Consider the following 16857-nt stretch of genomic DNA (forward strand, 5'->3'; position numbering starts at 1 on the left):
TCTCCTTAACTCCTTTATCTGTGCTTCGTCCCCGTCCCCTCAGCTCTTCTCAAAGACCGCTTCTCCTGTCCCCCATTCAATCCCAAACATTTATCATATCAAGCACCTAATATATCCCAAGCAATAAGTTCACCTCTTTTCTTTTTCTCTTCAGGACTCCATCTCTCCCCACCTCGCCCTCCAGCTCTCTGGTCTGGTCTTTTTGCCCTTTGTCCCTCCCTCCCCCCAGCCCCATCTCAGCAATCAGACTCCCTCCTCCACTTTCACCCTATCTAGCCTTCTCCCGGTCCATCACTTCCATGCACATTTACCTCAGCACATCTTTCCAAGTTCCTATCAGTCTCTTTACTCAATAAGCTGAGACAATTCCCTCCCCCAACAAAGAATCTGGATGCATTTTTTTTCTTCCAATGGAATTTGGGTATTAAGATACTGCTTCCTGGCGGGGTGGGAGGGAGAGTAAGGAAGCATGGTGATTCTTCTGGGATAAGTATTCCTCTTTAAATTTTGTATCTAGCTCTCAGTCCCTGCACCTCTCTTCCTCATACTCCCATTATCAGGATCATCCATCCCATCACTCCTCCCTCCTGGGTCTCCATCTCTCCATTTCAATATCTTATTTCCTAAACTTCTTCAAGCCTCCTAAATCCTCACCTCCCTAGTTCTTCCAGCTTCTCATCTTTTCTTATTGAATCACATGGAACCTTTTTTCAGGGTGTTGCTTAACTGCCCTCAGCCTCTGTCTGCCTCCCGCCCCCAGGAACACCTATACCCTGCATGCGTTTACATGCCCTGGTGAAGAGGTTGTATAGAACTCTGATAAGAGAACTGTTACCTAGTTCTGCTCCTTGGGCCACACAGTGAGGGCCACTGTAGGAAAGGCCCAAGCTCCCAGGGGTCCAGCCCAGGAAGAAGACCCCAGTTCTGCTGGGCAAACTACAAGAAGGAAGGGGCGGGCCTAACCCCATTCTGCCGCAAGTCACCTAAAATGGGGCGGGCCTTGCCCTTTCTGCACCCACTCATAAAGGGGTGGAACCAGACCTTTTCTGTTAAGGTTTAGGACAGAGCTGTGGTCGACTGTTCCGCTCCGAGTCACATGAACAAGGGGGTGGGCCCTTAACTCTATTCTGTAGATCACCTAAAGAGGGACGGGCTGAATCGTCCAGCTGAAGGAGTTAGGTTAACACCAGCGCCGAAGGTCGAAGTTCGCACCATCCAAACGTCGGGCTAATCCCAATTCTGTTCCCTTGTTCACGAAGAGGGAGGGGTGGACCCAAGTTCTGCCCTCTACGTCACCCAAAGAGGCCGGAGCCATTTTGAACCCCGCGACCCTAGTATTTTTGCCCTCTTTTCCGAAATCTGCGTCGGCTTTTCTGGCTTCGGCCAATCACAGGCAAAGAAAACAGCCCAATCAGCCCAAAAAGGCCACAGCCGAAGGACCCGGATGAGGCCGAGCCAAAGTCTTTGAACTGCAAGACCCGCCAATTGTAGAACAGTCACCATGGCGACAAGATAGAGATGAAGGGGTGGGACCAGAGAAGGCTCAACCCTCATAGAGTCGGTCCATCCCATCCCGCCCCGTGCTGCGCAGGCGCATTTTCCTTAACCACCATTTTCCGTGGAGTTCCAGCCAATCGCTTATACGCTCCAAAGTCCAATAGGAATCCGGACATTCTTTGAAAGAGGAAATGAAGGAAAGAAAGGGGCTTAATATAGTGGGTGAGTTCAAGTAGTCCCGAACCAATTGCTTCTGGCCTTTAGTTATGAGTGGCATCTGCTCAGACAAATAAAACCCTCCTTGGCCGGGTGACAGGACCCAGTTTAGCGACTTGTTACCAATCCCTTGGTGTAGCATACTGACAGTGACTATATCAACCAATAATCATTGTTGAAGGGCAGGGCCGCCTAAACCTTTTGCCGCCCCCACCCTTTGGACCAATCCTTTCTCCTGAATCTTATGTGATTGGCAAGCATTCAGACCAATAGCGATTAGAAAACCTTGAAGCCTGCCCAACGATCGTGGGCAGGAGGCGGCTTCTTGTTTTTTGGGGCGTGTGTGTTTAGGGGGACTGAGGGGTACGCGGGGGCGAAACAGAACCGGCCATGGCAGCAGCAGAAGAGGAGGACGGGGGCCCCGAAGGGCCAAACCGCGAGCGGGGCGGGGCGGGCGCGACCTTCGAATGTAATATATGTTTGGAGACCGCTCGGGAAGCTGTGGTCAGTGTGTGTGGCCACCTGTACTGGTGAGAGTCTGGGATCCGGGCTGAAGGTGGTGGGGCTTACCTCTATACTGGAGAGCCCGGGAGCGGGGAACCCTACAATCACATTGATAATCGGAGGGTCCATTTCTGTGGGTGAGGCCTGAGGAGGGGAACATACGTCTTTTCTGCTATGTGTGGGAGGAGGGATCGTCTGTAGATCTGTGGAAAGGACAGTCTCAGGAACTAGGATAGGAGCTGGTGCGTGTGTGGTGTGTTATAAGGAGGAGGTTGGACCGGAATGGGGACAACTACACATCTGTGCAGGTGGGACCTGAGGGCACCTTATCCAAAGGAAGTTAAGAATTTTTTAACTAAATTGGCCCAATTCTTATATTGTGTGCATGTATGAATGTGTAACTGCAGATCCCATCATTATGTACAACTATAATGCACCAATACAAAAGGTAGAAGAGAAAAATAGTTTTTTTTTTAACTGAACAGGTAGAAACGGATGAGACTCAAAGGTTAGGACAGACATGCATCAGTTGAATAGAGGAGACCCAAGGAATATGGGCTCACATTCAGATGAGATCTGGAAGTGGGTAGTAGACAAACCTGGAGACATGGACTGTGGAGGGGCAGGATTGAGAAAACGTTGTGGAAAAAGAAACTTGAATAAGCTTAAAAGTGAGAGTAATGGTGGGGGGAATGTGCTAGCAAAGGGGGTTTGGTCTGGAGGAATGGGGGCTAAAAGGGGTTGGGTCTGGAAAGGGGTGGGTTGAAGAGAATTGAAAATTAAGTTGAAAGAAAAGAGGGGGGGGTGGAGGAGAGGAGAAGGTTGAGTGTATTGTGGATGGATAGAGCTTTAGGTGTTAGATCAGTGAAGCAGGAAGGCCAGGTTGGCTAGTGTGGTAAATGTTGCAGAAAATATGAAAAGAAATAGCAGGTAATATCTGGGAAGATGGGAGAGATGGGATTCTGTTAAGTCTGGGGTCTGTGTCTCTTTTTTGTAGCTAGTTTGACCATTTTTTTTCTCCCCCTCCCCCCCATCCAGTTGGCCCTGTCTTCATCAGGTGCGTACTCAGGATATGGAAAAGAAATGGGGAGGTCTGAGGAGCTGGAAGACCCTTCTACGTAGTTGAAATCACTGCATTTGTTTCTCTCCAGTGGCTGGAGACACGGCCAGAGCGGCAAGAGTGCCCAGTGTGTAAAGCTGGTATCAGCAGAGAGAAGGTTGTCCCGCTTTATGGGCGAGGGAGCCAGAAGCCCCAGGATCCCAGGTGAGAGACTAGAGGTAGTGTTGAGGCAAGGATGAAGGCTTCTGTCCCAGGAAGAGGGTGTCAAAGAAGAGAGGAAAAGATCCCTCTTGACAGTCTTCTCTTCTCACCCTCAGATTGAAAACTCCACCCCGCCCCCAGGGCCAGCGACCAGCTCCAGAGAGCAGAGGGGTGAGTCTTCTTGTCCAGTTGTGTCCCTTCCTTGCCAAAGATATGCCTAGTTCCCCTGACTTTGTCTCTTCCCTAGGGATTCCAGCCATTTGGTGATACCGGGGGTTTTCACTTCTCATTTGGTGTTGGTGCTTTTCCCTTTGGCTTTTTCACCACTGTCTTCAATGCTCATGAGCCTTTCCGCAGGGGTGCAGGTAAGAGTCTTCCCTTAGCTCTTCTCAGGAAATCCCCTCAACCACCCCCCACCCCCACCAGGTTCCCTTGTGGCCTAGGAGTATGTGCTTCTGCAGCTTTCCTTTCTCCCACAGGTGTGGATCTGGGACAGGGTCACCCGGCCTCCAGCTGGCAGGATTCCCTCTTCCTGTTTCTCGCCATTTTCTTCTTTTTCTGGCTGCTCAGTATTTGAGCTATGTCTTCTTCCTGCCCACCTCCAGCCAGAGGAGAATCAGTATTGGGGGTCCCTGCTGACCCTTCCTTACTTCTGGAACCCCATTCCCTGACCCCTCCATTTCTGTTGGCTGAGACCACTCTCCAGGAGGGCATGGGAAGGAGTAGCAACAACTGTGCATAGGATGAGAGACCAGCCTCTGAACTCTCTCATTCCCTTGCTGGGTAGTAACTCCCAGCCCTGTGGAAGGAGGGCAGACTGAAAAGAGTGCCCTTTTTCCTCTCACCTAATGTTTTGCTTCCCCTGATTTCTTGATTTGATGTTGAAAGGTGGGCAATGCTCCCTCTGACTTTCCTCCATTCCTCTTGTTGATTTAATTTAATTTTTCTTTCCCCAGTGCCTAATATGAGTTTTGACTTTAAACACCCACTCCCCCCCCACTACCTCCTTTATTACAAGTTCAATAAAAAAGGTAAAATGTATTGATGGGAACTCTTCCCGAGTTCTTCCTTCTCTTCTTCCTTCCAGGAGAGAAGCCTCTTCACCCTAACTTAAATAGATGTTTGGTGATAAGTCCCTCCCCCAACCCCTTCACACTCTCTCTTTCTCTGTCTCTCTCTCACACACACACACACACACACACACACACACACACATACACATACACATAAACAGAAGACACAACAGTATGGGCAAGATGTATCAGGTGTTTATTCAGCATGGTTTGTGGAGGGCTCTGGTTGTGGAAGAAAGTGTGTTGAGGTGGGGTAGAGATTGTACAGGGTTTAGGGCCAGCACAGTTCAAGGGAAAAAAGCAAGGGAACTGAAGGACAGGATCTGACTGGGGTCCCCTTAAGACCCTCCTGTTCCTCTCTCGGCTGCCTCCGGCTCCTCTGACTGATTTAACTCTGCACGTTCTTCCTCTTCCTCCTGGTTTTCTGGGGCCTTCCTAAGGAGGATTGGGGAGAATTCCACATATGGCTCCTAGCTCTCCATTGTTCCATCCCCCACACCCCTCACTGGCTGCCTGGAAGCCCTAAATATGAGGCACTTGGCTTTCTTCACTCACCTCTTCTCTCCTTGGCGTCGCCTCTTTCTCCACATGATGATCCCAATGAGGAGGGCAGGTATCCCTAGGCCTCCCAGGATCCCCAGAGCTAGGGCTACAGTTCCCAGCCCTGATCCTCCCACAGATCCTGTAAGGAGATGGAGAAAATTGAGGGCACAACCTTCACTTTTTACCATTCCTTCCTTTCTTTTTTTCTTATTTTTTTTTTAGTTGTAGATGAGACACAATACCTTTATTTTGTTTATTTATTTATCTTTATGTGGTGCTGAGGACCTAACCCAGGGCCTCACACATGCTAGGCAAGCATTCTACCCCTGAGCTACAACCCCAGCCCACTATTCCTTTTTTTTTTTTTTTACCATACGATTTATTTTTATTTTTTTTTAGTCATACACGACAGCAGAATGTATTTTGACATATAATACATACATGGAATGTACATACATCAGTCATATTGTCTATTCTATTCTGCTGTCTTTCCACTATTCCTTTCTTGTTGACCATCTCCCCAGTCCATGTGGAAGGGACTGCCTGCTTTTCGCTGACTCTGTTCCAATCAATCCCTCACCTGTGGTTGGCCCCTCCTCGCCAGTTTCTGGAAGAAAAGTTGGGGCAAGTCAGAAGGAAAGACTTCAGTTTGGGAAAGGACTGTTTGGTGGGAGCGACAGTGGAGTCTTTCCCTCTGGTTCAGAGGAGAGAGGCTGGGCTGTTCTCTTGGCAGGATTTGGGTGGGGCAGAGACCTGGGTGTGGGTGTATTGAGGGTAGGGTAGGATGGCTCTTGGGGATAATGCCAGAAGGGGATAGGGAGTTAGAGCCTACTATGTCCCTCATCCCAGGCCCAGGGTCTCAGGAATTTGGGAAATGGTCTTACCTGTAATGCTGATGCTGACAGCAGGGCTTTCCTGGGACCCATGGCTGGGATGTGTAGCAACGCAACTGTAAGTCCCCTGGTCCTGAGGCCCTACCTCAGGGAGGAGCAGGATGGGGCTAGGGGGAAGGGGCAGGGGCATGCCCTGGTGGAGGAAGGGGGACACTAGGCTATTACAAAATCCCCATCCACATGTCTCCACTGCCTAAGATACCCTGTCTTCTTTCGCAGCTCCTTGCCCACCTTTCCTCCATTAGCCCTCTGCCCTTCTTCCAATTGCCAGTTACTTCTTCCAGTTGCCACTCTACCTCCCAGCTCCCCCTGGTCACTCACATCCTTCACCCAGTGAATTTGAGGAGGGGGCTGGGCAGGGGCTTCACAGGTCAGGGTCACGGTCCCACCACGAACTACTGCTCCCCCTTCTGGTTCCACCACCAATCGAACTTCCTCCAGAGGCACAGGCTCTGAGGGCAGGAAGGGGCACGAGGTTGAGTGTTAACACCTGGGAGTGGTCACGGTGAGTGTGGGCTTGACCATTGCCTCCGGGAGGACCATACTTCCAGAACATGTTCACTTGAACTTGGGGCTCTCCCCATCTGCTCACCCCAGACACTGGGCTGGATGGGGGCTGTGTTCAAGGCCCGGCGCCTGGGAATGCCTGGGCTGAAGCTACAGGAGAAGGTGGGGTGGGCATTTCCACCCCGGGCTGGGGTCACCATCAGTTCTGACTGGAGTGTGAAGAGCCCTGTTTCAGGGTTTCTCCTGATCTGTTCCTTCACAGACACTCCTATGGGAGGGAGGACAAGAGAAGACATCCAGGTGGGAGATATTGATCCAAGAAGAAGGAAGCTGTGGGGCAGGGGGGTGTGCACATGGGGACTCACCTTTTCCATCAGGTATCAGGGGTTTCCCATCTAAGTGCCAGCTAAGAGTTCCCTCAGGGTAACTTCCCTCGGACACACATGTCCCCACCTGAAGAAAGAGTGGTAACCTCATCATTGAAAATGTGAGATATATTCATACAGTACATAACCACATTCACAGCACCACTTTCTGCTTCTCCCGCTTCTTTCCACTACCTTATTCGGGACCCCAGCCATGAGTTCAGAAGCAGGATCTATAATTTCTGGCTTCCCAGGAATTTCTGCTGGAGGGAAAAGTCCAGTCAGAGGCTGCAGCTTTGAAGGTTCCCACTCTCCAGGTGTGATAGTGTAGGTAGTGAAGTCAGAGGTCCTCACACACCAGGGCCAAGAAGTCAAGGGCTGGGAGTGAAAGCTTTTTCTTAGATGAGAAGTGGGCCTTGGGCAAGGCCCTGGAACCCTTACGGTAGACTCGGACCCGGTAGTTGGACTTGGTCTCCTTTCCATGCCTGTTGGTTGCCCGGCACCGGAAAGTCCCCTCATCCTGGATCCCAACTGCTGGAAGGAGGAGGGAGCCATTGGGGAGGACACGAGCCACACTATCCCAGGGGCTTCCCTGGGGAGACAGGATCTTCCAAGCCTCTGTCCGGCCTGTATTCTGGAGACAAAGAAGGGCCTGAGCAATGCCAGTTCTCTGGGAAAGTCTGATCGAACAGTGATGGGGATGCAAGCTATCACAGGTCTCTGAAAATTGGGACAGGGCCCTGCTTACCAGTTTCCATTCCAGCTGCTGGGGTGGTTTCTTGGGGGCGCCCTTACAGTTCAACACCAATGGCTCTCCAATCCGGGCTGTGATATTTTGACCGCCTACTACTGCCCCTGGGAAACAGCACTGAGGTAGAAGGGGCAGGAAGGGAGATAGGCTAATGAAATTAGGGGAGTGTGGGTTAAGAACTTGAAAGCAAGTGTCCAAGATCTAGAAAAATTCCAGGGAAATTATGGGCAAAGTGTTTTCTCCAGGGAGAATCATTGGGGGCAGGGAATGGCTCACCCCATAGACTGAGGACCAGCACCCAGGTTCCAGCCGTTGCCCCTGCTGCCATCCTGCTTCTTTCCTAGGCTCCTGTCTGTCCCTTTCCCTTTAGTGGTCACCGCCCTGGGTGGGGCTTGCACCCTCTCCCCTACCCCCATCTCCCAGTCTTGTCCCTTTGCAGGGAATGCTAGGAATTCATGCTTCTTGAACAAGAGTCCTTCAGGTGCTAGAAGAAGCAGTTCTTACCTCACCCTTGGGCACTGCCAACTCTGGACACAACCACTTCCCTGGGGGTGAGGAGTATACCTCTTAAGGTCTCATTCTCTTAGAGCCCCCCACTGCATTCATATTCCATCATTCCTTTGCTGAGGGCTGCCTGGAGCCCCATTTTGACTAGGCATGGTTGCTAAGCAACAGGGTTCAGCTGTCGTCTCCAGGGATGGACTTGGGGCCTGAATGATGAGGAACAGGGTAGGGGACTGGGAAGAAATCTATTGGGGCTTTGAGAGAAAAATTTCTTCTTCTAGGGTCTTTCATTTTTTTGAAAAAAAATTCTCAACTAAACCCAGGGGAAAAAGAAATTTCTTTATTTAAAACTGAATTGTTTTTCTTTTTTTTCTGTGAAACTACAAGTTTACAAGTGAGGAGGGAACTGCCCCTGGCCCCGTGCCTCCCACCCCCCACCCATCACACTCCCAACCTGTTCCCCAATCCTGCCAGGATCTTTAATGGGAGGGGTTCCCCACTCTTGACAGTTTTGTAAAATCCTGAGGATGTTTGAGGGGATTAGATAGTAGGGTTCAGGGCCAAGGATGGGACAGTGTTTTTTCTTCCCCCATACCTGGATTTTTGCAACCTCCCACCTCTCCCCACCCCCTTGATTTTGGTGAGAAAAAAAGATACCTCATTTTTGGGGAAACTGAGGGAAATACATATATAAGCACCCAACCCATATTTAACATATTTGGCAAGAATCCCCTCTGTTCTTTATCCTCCAATCTGCAAATGACAATTAAAGAAAAAAAAGATTTAATTAAAAGATGTGTCACATGGGGAAGGTGGCAACAATTTCTTCAATTGTTGAGTTTAGCCCTGCCCAAGGGTTGTGGGAAGCGGGTTGGATATAGGGGGCCAGCAAGGCAAACCCCTTACTGCCTCTGCTCCAAATACAACAGAAACTGCCTGCATAAGCAAAGAACACCTAAGTGATTTTAGAGGGAAGGGCTTGGTGTTCTGTAAAATTCACTTTCTGATGAGCAGGCATAGAGGTGGGCTTCTTCACTGGTATTGTTGGTTCCCCTTTCTCTTATGGAGACCCCTTTGGCTATCACCTCTAATATGGGAAAGCAAGAAATTATATTAAAAAAAGTATGTTTATTTTAAAAAAGAAAACAAAACTACTTCCCCATACTAAAAAATTAAGAGCCACCACCACCACCACCAAAAAATAAAAATAAAAGACGATACAGATGGATCCCAGGGTTTCATTTCTTTAAAAACAAAAAACAACAAAAAAAATCCCAAAGCCCAGTCAACAATTCCCTAAAGTAGCAGAAACTCCCTCCGAGGTAGATATCTGAGTCAGACACTCTCGTCCACCGAGCGATTCTATTGGTTTAAGATGAGCTGCATATGAGGTAATAAAGCCGTCTGGAGGGGAAGGGGGTGGGGATGCACAGGGGGCGTGGCCCATGTCATTTGTCCAGAAGTTGAGTCCCCATTTTTGGCATCTCTGGGTCGGGCAGGGCTGACGTCTCCAGATTCCAGAGCATATTAGCAGGGTGGGGAGGGTAAGTGGGGGAGTACACAGAAACAGAATAGTTGTATGTGAGTGTGTATTGGGGGGGGGTGAGAAAAAGGGGTCTGAGAAATAGGTGTCTGATTTGCTGTGTAAGAGAAAAGGGGGAAAAGACAAAAAAGGAAAAAAGGAGGAGATAGACCCCACTCTCCCCTAAAGGGCCCCATTCTCCCTGCCATGTAGTCAGCACCCCCAGCACTGAGAGTCTAATTGGGGAGGGTTGACCCCATTCGCCCTTCTCTTTCTTGTGCTTCTCCTGTTAGGGGTTTGTCCTCTGGATGCCTGCGTCCTCTTCAAGAGTCGCCTTATGAGAGCCCCCACCCCCAGTGATCCTGAGGGGCAAGATCAGTTGGAGGTGTCAGAGTGAACACTCCCTGGTCCCTCTGTGGGGGATGTCACTGAAGATGGGGTCACAGCTTCCTGCCAGCCGCCATTTGCCTGGAAAAAGGGAGAAAGACAGTAGGAATAGAGTCCTGGAAAATTCTGTGGAGGTGGGGTGGACAACACTGCTTGGGGAAAGGCCCTCCCATCATGGTAAGAGCGAGCGAGAGTGAGTTGAGTATCCACTCACCCTCATTTCCCGAGGGCTGTACATCTGGCCTCCTCCAAGGTTATCCCCATAGCCTCCTGGCCCCATGGAGTGTCGGAGTGATTCCACCTGCAGGCAGCAGAGGAAGGTAAAACAGTGAAAAGAAGCCTCAGAGGATGTCTTGTACCCTAACGAGGAGAAACAAGAGTTTGGGAAAGTCCCACTCAAGGAGATAGGGCACCTGACCTGGGAAGCAGAATAGGAATCTCCGTTGAGCCCAGGCATCCCCAGAAACATGTCTCCGGATCCTGAGAGATTGAAAGAACCGCCAGAGCCTTGGAGGAGTAAAGAGGGAATTAGAGAAGAGTATAATGGAGTCTGTGGTGGCAGATAGGAGATGAACACAACTCTCAGGTTCCAGAAAGCCCTCTAAATTAGCTCTGTAGGGACATATGTATATCTGTATACAAATTATCCACAAAACGACATTCCAGCACTCAGAATAGATTCCAAAGCCTTCCCTGGCCACCCACTGGAAGAAAGGCTGAAGCAACTTCATTGGAATGGCCTATGTCCACTGACATTACCACCCCATTTCAGCTTGGTCCCTCTCAACCCCCAAAATTCTCTGATAGGATCATGCCTAGATAGGAAGTGGGAACAAAAGCAGGAAGTATGTAAAATAGCCAGGGTGGCAGTGAGCTCCACCTGCAGAGGAAGGGGGTGTTGGGGAGCTTGTGCGGCTGTGGCCCCCTTGGGTGACTGATACGGCAGTCTTGACAGCGTAGATGTTTGCCTCTTCTTGGAATTTTCCAATATTTTTCTTATACCGAATTCGCTTATTACCAAACCAATTGGAGACCTGTGGGATGGTGGGCAAAGAGAGTCAGGTGGAAACCCCTCATTGAGTAGGATCTGAGAGCTTTTTGCCCAAAGACTCCTTCCCAAACTCCCACATTACCTGAGAGACAGTGATGCCACACTTCTTGGCAAGCTCCTCCTTAGCCTCTTCACTAGGATATGGGTTACTCAGGTGGGAGTAGAAATACTCATTTAGGACTTCAGTGGCCTGTTTGCTGAAGTTACGGCGTTTCCTTCTACAAAGGATGGAGAAGAGTAGCGAGGATGTTAGCATCCTGGCAGCCATACTGCGGGACTCTAGGGGGCATCATTGTGTGGAGTACCATGTTATGCAACATGGTGGCTCAGGGTCTTGGAGAGAAATGGGAAAGAGCCTGGTACTGGGGGTTGGTCTTAGTCCTTGGACCCCACCTGGCATCCAAGAAACGGGAACGAAGGATCATGACGGCCTCACAGGTACTCTGCTTGAGCTGCATCTGGATGGCGCTGAACTTTCGATGAATGATGCTCACCATGCGCTCCATTTCCTTGGGTGCCACAGGCCGAGTGCGGCTCTGCTCCCTCAGCAGGTTCATGACATGGGTTGTAAACTCGTTACATGCCTGTAGTGGGGAGCAGGTGGGCTGGTGAGAAGCCCTTTGGCTTTGGTATTCCCTCCAAAGAGCTTCCTCCTCCACCCACCCTAGCTTCCTCTCCTCACCTGCTCATACTTCTCCAGCTCTGAGTGGTAGATGTGGCGGATCTGGGCAAGCTTGCTGCGATAGTCCGAGTGTTCGATGGAATTGTCAGGGGACACACCACCCCCAGAGGCTGCTGCGGCTGCAGCGGCTGCAGCTGAGCCTCCCCCCTTCTCAGGCCCAGCCACACCCTCTGCCAGAAGCATGTTGTCCAAGCGCATCAGCTGTGGGTCCACTGGCTCCTCCTCTTGGGAGCTTCGAATGCTGAGGCCTAGCATGCAGGTAAGTAGACTTAGGGATACAGACACCCCTTACCCAAAGTTCAGTCTTCCTGTTGCCTCTTGTAAACCCAAGTCTACAGGCTTTGGTTCCTTCCCCAGTCTCTCTTAGCAATACCTTTCCTCAGGGTCCCAAGTTGTCAAACTCAGCCCCATAGTAAACATGGCTGTCCCCAGAGTTGAGGATTCAAGGGGGAGACCCCCACATACCAGTTTTTTCCTTGATTTCACACAGGACACTAAAGAGAGCAGGCTTCATTCTGTGGCAGTTTAGGGCGTGTTTCCTTAGGAAGAATGGGAGTAGAGAAAGAAAAGTTGAGGAGCTAAACAGCAAGGGAACCATAGCAGTGTGAGAGGGCAAGGAGAGAGAAGAGGAAATCTGCAGAGGAAGAAAGCAGAGTTGGGGGATGGTTCCTGGGTAGCAATCAGCTTCCGAACATGGGGAAGCTACTCAGCTTATTAGCAGATATTGGCAGAAGGCAAAAGGCACCATGGTGGGCTGGGGACTTTGGGAGTTGGTCACGAAAAGCTGTGAAGAAGGAATTTGGGGGTAACTGGAAAAATGAGAGTGACTAGGTAGATTTCAGAAAAAGGGATGGATGCTAAAGGGGAGAAGGTTCAGAATTTTGAGGTGGCAGAGAGGCGCTGGGGGTGCCCAGGTAAGGAAGGAGTTCAGTATAAGGTATCTAGAAAGGTCCTGGGGCTAAGGGAGGGAGAAGGGTAGGTGAGGACCCTTGGAGGCTGGGGCCATGGGTTGGAGAGGACTGTCAGGACCTTTGGGAAGGGGTGTTGAGGTCCCAGATCTGGAGAGAATGGGGCAAGCTGGGTGGAGAGTTAGGGGAGGAAACAGCATGGTCTAAGAACAGTTTGTGAGTCTGGGAGCCAGAAGGGGGCTCCGGAGATGAGAAGGGATGAGTGTGGGGGGTCAGCAAAAGGTTAGGAGGGGGAGACCACCTGGGCTTCCCTCTGGAGGTTTCAGGGCCTGGGGCTGAAAGGAGGTTTTGAAAGAGATCACTTCGCTCAAGGGATCCCAGGGTAAGGGAGAGAAGAGAGCTGTAGGATCCTGAGAGGGCCCTGGAGTTGGGGGGGGGGAGGGCTCCCAGAAGACTCAGCTTGTGAATGGGGTCCTGTGGGTCTGTGTGGGGTCCCGGGGTGGGGGCACTCACTTGGCCTGGGCCTCGTCCAGGCTCTGGTCGGTGATGGTCATTATCTGCTGCAGAATGTCCCCGATGTCTTGCTTCCCTCGGCCTCCCGGGACCCCCCCGCTACCCCCACCGGGGTCTCCGCCACCGGGAGGCTCGCCAGGGCCCCCAGGTTCCCCACCCACCAATCCCAGGCCCCCCCGGCCTCCGCCTGGAGGGGGCGGCCCCAGTAGCCGCTCGTCCATAGCTGGGGGGGGGCCCTGAGGCCCCCTCCCTGCTCCGCCCCTCCCCCCGCCTGGTTACTTCCCCCCCAAACTCGCTGGGGCCGCTGCTCCCTCCGCCCCAACCCCCGCCCGTCTCCCCCCCTCCTCGCTCCCCCGGGGGTTCACCCCGGCACTGAAGGGAGACCTGGGGTACCGGCTGGGCCCCCCACAGGAGACCCCGGCCCCCGGCGGCGGAGAAAATGGAGCCGGAGAGAGAGAGGAGGCCCAAGCGGGGGTGTGTGTGAGAGAGAGGGAGGAGGGAGGAGGGAGAAGGGGGGAGCCAGGGAGGGAGGCTGGGGGAGGGGAACCCGGGAGGAAGAGGAGGGGAGAAGAGAGGAGGAACAGGGAGGAGCCGGGGGCGGAGAGAGACACACTGAAACAGAGGAACTGAGACCGAGTGGAGGAGGGGAGAGGGAAGACGGGACGAGGGGAGGAGACTGGCACTTCGGGGCACTAAGGGAAGGCCCGGGGGCTGGACTTCCGTGGCCGGGGAGGGGGGCGTGGTGGGGGCTGGGGTGTCCACCTTCTGGGTCCTGAGTCTCCACCCTAGGTGACACCGACTCTAGCCGCTGGAATGCCCGGGTTCACAGGCAGCTCAGTTCATATTTCTTGTTCTAATGACTCCCCTCCCTGTTCTACTTAATTAAAACCAGGAGAGGGGGGCTGGGGGAGATAATTAGGGAGGTCTCCAGCCGCTGCTTAATGAGCTAGTAATTAACCAGCTAGGGAGGGGAGCTGGCCTCTGGCCAGACTGGGGAAAGAGGGCGCCTCTGGCCTCACCTTCCTATTCTCCACCCTCCCACCCCGCAGACATCAGTCTTCAGTCCAGAGGGGAATTATATTTATTTATACAATTAAAACATCAGACAAACTCAGCAGCAGTGGGGAGGGAGGGTGGGCAGGCTAAAGGTCCATTCACAGCTGCTAGGCCCTCTGTACTGGGTGCTAGATGGTGCCCAAAGCAGGGATGAGAAAATACTCTTGATCTTTCTGTGCTGTGCCCACCCTCCCTTTCTTCCTATGGGGAAGGAGGGTAGAGCTGTCTATCAAGTGATAACTTTAGACTTGCCTTGAGAGGGAAAGACCTGAGCCCTCACACCCTGCCTAGTAGCTGGATAGCTCAGGACAGGGAGTCCCAGTTACTGCTTGATTGAGATGGATGGCTGGGATCCTCTTACAGCCTCAAGCTCCAGAATACTTGAGGAAGTTCATTGACCATCCTACCTTGCCTATTCCCAGGATTTGAGGACTTTCACCCCCTCCAGTTCCCAGGGAAGGTGCTGAGGGTGGTGATCACTGTAATTTCTGCTGGGTCTTCCAGTCTCTGGTACCCATGCCAGGCAGGGTTGAGGGCATACATTGGCTGCCCAGCTTTGAGCCCCAGGAGGGAGGAGGGGCTAGTTGGAGACTCAAGTCTCAGCAGGTGTGTGTGGGGGGCCGGGATCTTTGCTCCTCCATTCGACCCCCACCCTGAACTCTCAGCAGCAACTCCAGGAGCTCTTGCCCCCCTGGTGGGAGGGGAGGCTCTGATCTCTGGGCTTCCATGCGCTGGCACTGGAGGAGTGGAGGGAGAAAGCATTGGTAAGGACTGGGGGGTAGGTATCCTTGAGAGGAGCCAAGGCTGGCTTGGTGGGGTCGGGGGAGCAGATCGGAAGCCTATGATGGGGATGGGGGGACTGGGGACTGGGTATGGGGCAGATGTCTAGGGACAAAGAGGAGTAGATCCAAACAGAACAGGGGCCAAGAGACCAGACCTTCTGGGGGTGTCTTACCTGGTGACTGAGGATGGTGCTGTAGAGCTGCTCTCTGTCCTCGAGAGGCCGGGGTGGGACTGGAGTTAGGCTTGAAGGATTCTGAGGGGCTCGGAAGGTGGCCCTCTGCTCCTCTAAGCGGCGGGACTGGGCCTCAGCCACCAGGTCCAGAAGGAGTTCAGTCTGCAGGGAAAGCAGGGAGGCCGAACGGGGCCCCAAGGCTGGGGAGAGGAAGGAGGAGGGCTCAGAGACCCAGAGAAGTTGGTGGATTGGAGCAGTGGGGGATGATGAGAGGGTGAAGTGACTAGGAACTTTGGGTCGGAGCCATGGGGGTGTGATGGGGAGTCTGGAGAGGTAGGGATGGAGTCAGGATGTGGGCACCAGGGTCAGGGGGTTCCCTGGGTGCGGTGGGGTACCTGTGTGGCGGGTTCCAGGAGGAGGGGATGGAGGAGCAGATCGCCAAGGCCGAATGGTGGAGTTCAGAGGAGGCCAGCCCAGCTCTTCTTCTGGGGGTCCCTGATGCCAAGAGACATACATTCCAGTCAAGCCCCGGTAGGTGGAGGGAGTAGGGTGGGCAGAGGGATAGGTCAGTGTCCCATTTCCTGTGTTTCTGTTCCTGCCTTAGGGTGCCCAAGCCTTTTCAAGTCCTTTAGGTCCACCGTCACTAGATCTTTACTCTGGGTCCTTGCATTTCTCTCTCGACAGAGTTAGCCTCCCCAGTTAGTGCCCAGCTCACCTGCTCACCATCTTCTTCCTGGGGTCTCTCAGCCTCCATCCCCTTTCGGGGAGAAACTGATGGGGGAGGGGTGACTGGGATTTGGGAGGAGGGCCGGAACCTTGGGTTCCTGAGGGGAGTGGGGGCTGGAAGGGGTGGGGGTGAGCTGGGGGATGGATGCCTGGGCACTGAGCAGGAAGCTGGGTTCCTGGTCAGCCCCCCCACGGCCCCGCCCATCCATGTCAACTTCCTCCATTCTCTTTTCCCACCCAAACAGTTTGTTTGACCCCTCTCCCCAGGGGAGCATAAAGACTGGGAACAACTCCTCCAGCTGCAGGAGTGGAGAGGTTTCTGGGTGGGGAGGGAGACTTTGGTCTTCTCTCCAGTGCCTCAGTAGCCTCCCAACCCCCAATTTAGCTCCCTTCACTGCCCCCCCCACCAGCTCTTTCTGTCAACACAGGAACTAGCTATACAGGAAGTGTGGTTTCACTCTTCAGGATCCCCCTCCCCCAAACCAGGTCCTTTTCCTCCCTAAAACAGACCTAGGATTTGGCCCTTCCCAACTCCCCTCAGACTTATTGGGATTAGGAGGCACATGGTTCCAGTGGAAAGCAGAGCACTCAGAGCAGTGTGTGTGTGTGTGTGTGTGTGTGTGTGTACACATGTATCCCTAGTACTGGTTCCCACATGCAATAGTTACTCAAGAATTATGGGCTGGGGGCTGGGATTGTAGCTCAGTGGTAGAGCACTTGCCTAGTATTTGTGAGGTTCCATACCCAGCACCACATAAAAAACTAAATAAAGATACTGTGTCCATCTATAACTAAAAATATTTTTTAAAAGAATTAAGGATTGAATAATTATTCCTGCCCACTAGATGTTTAGCTCTTAAGGGTTAAGGGTGCAGTGGCACATGCCTATAATCCTAGCAAGGCAGGAGGATCACAAGTTTGAGGCCAGCCTCAGCAACTCAGT

General features: G+C 52.4%; 4 protein-coding genes across 5 annotated transcripts; 1 reads left to right on the forward strand and 3 right to left on the reverse strand.

Annotated features, from left to right (window-relative positions):
• Nucleotides 1–2054: 2054 nt before the first annotated feature.
• Nucleotides 2055–4233, forward strand: RNF5 (ring finger protein 5). Of its 2 annotated transcripts, XM_081294209.1 has the most exons (6): nt 2055–2243; nt 3256–3274; nt 3369–3481; nt 3595–3649; nt 3726–3843; nt 3958–4233. In XM_081294209.1, exons 1-6 carry the CDS (start codon nt 2104–2106, stop codon nt 4053–4055), a joined length of 543 nt encoding a protein of 180 aa, XP_081150335.1. In that variant the 5' UTR covers nt 2055–2103; the 3' UTR covers nt 4056–4233. The 2 variants fall into 2 exon arrangements, with proteins under 2 accessions (XP_081150335.1, XP_081150336.1); XM_081294210.1 differs by lacking the exon at nt 3256–3274 and having other exon boundaries at nt 2106–2243.
• A 522-nt stretch (nt 4234–4755) lies between these two features.
• AGER (advanced glycosylation end-product specific receptor) lies at nt 4756–7953 on the reverse strand. The gene is made up of 11 exons (XM_081294235.1): nt 7887–7953; nt 7608–7714; nt 7301–7493; nt 7055–7119; nt 6860–6947; nt 6580–6762; nt 6309–6439; nt 5979–6120; nt 5675–5701; nt 5107–5233; nt 4756–4986 (listed from the first exon to the last, which is right to left on the reverse strand). The coding sequence occupies exons 1-11, from the start codon at nt 7936–7938 to the stop codon at nt 4890–4892; spliced, it is 1212 nt and encodes a 403-aa protein (XP_081150361.1). The 5' UTR covers nt 7939–7953; the 3' UTR covers nt 4756–4889.
• A 1709-nt stretch (nt 7954–9662) lies between these two features.
• PBX2 (PBX homeobox 2) lies at nt 9663–13665 on the reverse strand. Its single transcript, XM_081294150.1, has 9 exons — nt 13178–13665; nt 12222–12295; nt 11757–12004; nt 11468–11658; nt 11157–11292; nt 10904–11057; nt 10442–10530; nt 10238–10324; nt 9663–10104 (listed from the first exon to the last, which is right to left on the reverse strand). Exons 1-9 carry the CDS (start codon nt 13396–13398, stop codon nt 10012–10014), a joined length of 1293 nt encoding a protein of 430 aa, XP_081150276.1. The 5' UTR covers nt 13399–13665; the 3' UTR covers nt 9663–10011.
• A 633-nt stretch (nt 13666–14298) lies between these two features.
• On the reverse strand, nt 14299–16134 carry GPSM3 (G protein signaling modulator 3). Its single transcript, XM_081294203.1, has 4 exons — nt 15904–16134; nt 15584–15683; nt 15189–15388; nt 14299–14970 (listed from the first exon to the last, which is right to left on the reverse strand). Exons 1-4 carry the CDS (start codon nt 16117–16119, stop codon nt 14833–14835), a joined length of 654 nt encoding a protein of 217 aa, XP_081150329.1. The 5' UTR covers nt 16120–16134; the 3' UTR covers nt 14299–14832.
• Nucleotides 16135–16857: the final 723 nt, after the last annotated feature.

Source organism: Spermophilus citellus, assembly GCF_964194105.1.
Source record: "Spermophilus citellus genome assembly, chromosome: 5".
NCBI classification, from domain to species: Eukaryota; Metazoa; Chordata; class Mammalia; order Rodentia; family Sciuridae; genus Spermophilus; species Spermophilus citellus.

Coding starts and splice junctions, on each gene's coding strand:
- AGER (XM_081294235.1), bottom strand. CDS start 7,938: ATGGCAGCAGGGGCAACGGCTGGAACCTGGGTGCTGGTCCTCAGTCTA. Junction 7,494..7,607: donor AGCAGCTGGAATGGAAACTG/GTAAGCAGGGCC, acceptor CTTTGTCTCCAG/AATACAGGCCGGACAGAGGC. Junction 5,702..5,978: donor TGTCAGCATCAGCATTACAG/GTAAGACCATTT, acceptor CTTTTCTTCCAG/AAACTGGCGAGGAGGGGCCA.
- GPSM3 (XM_081294203.1), bottom strand. CDS start 16,119: ATGGGCGGGGCCGTGGGGGGGCTGACCAGGAACCCAGCTTCCTGCTCA. Junction 15,389..15,583: donor TCCTGGAACCCGCCACACAG/GTACCCCACCGC, acceptor TCCTCTCCCCAG/CCTTGGGGCCCCGTTCGGCC. Junction 14,971..15,188: donor GCACCATCCTCAGTCACCAG/GTAAGACACCCC, acceptor CCACTCCTCCAG/TGCCAGCGCATGGAAGCCCA.
- PBX2 (XM_081294150.1), bottom strand. CDS start 13,398: ATGGACGAGCGGCTACTGGGGCCGCCCCCTCCAGGCGGAGGCCGGGGG. Junction 12,296..13,177: donor CTGGACGAGGCCCAGGCCAA/GTGAGTGCCCCC, acceptor ATTCTTCCTAAG/GAAACACGCCCTAAACTGCC. Junction 10,325..10,441: donor ATTCCTATTCTGCTTCCCAG/GTCAGGTGCCCT, acceptor TGCTGCCTGCAG/GTGGAATCACTCCGACACTC.
- RNF5 (XM_081294209.1), top strand. CDS start 2,104: ATGGCAGCAGCAGAAGAGGAGGACGGGGGCCCCGAAGGGCCAAACCGC. Junction 3,650..3,725: donor CAGCTCCAGAGAGCAGAGGG/GTGAGTCTTCTT, acceptor TCTCTTCCCTAG/GGATTCCAGCCATTTGGTGA. Junction 3,844..3,957: donor GCCTTTCCGCAGGGGTGCAG/GTAAGAGTCTTC, acceptor TTTCTCCCACAG/GTGTGGATCTGGGACAGGGT.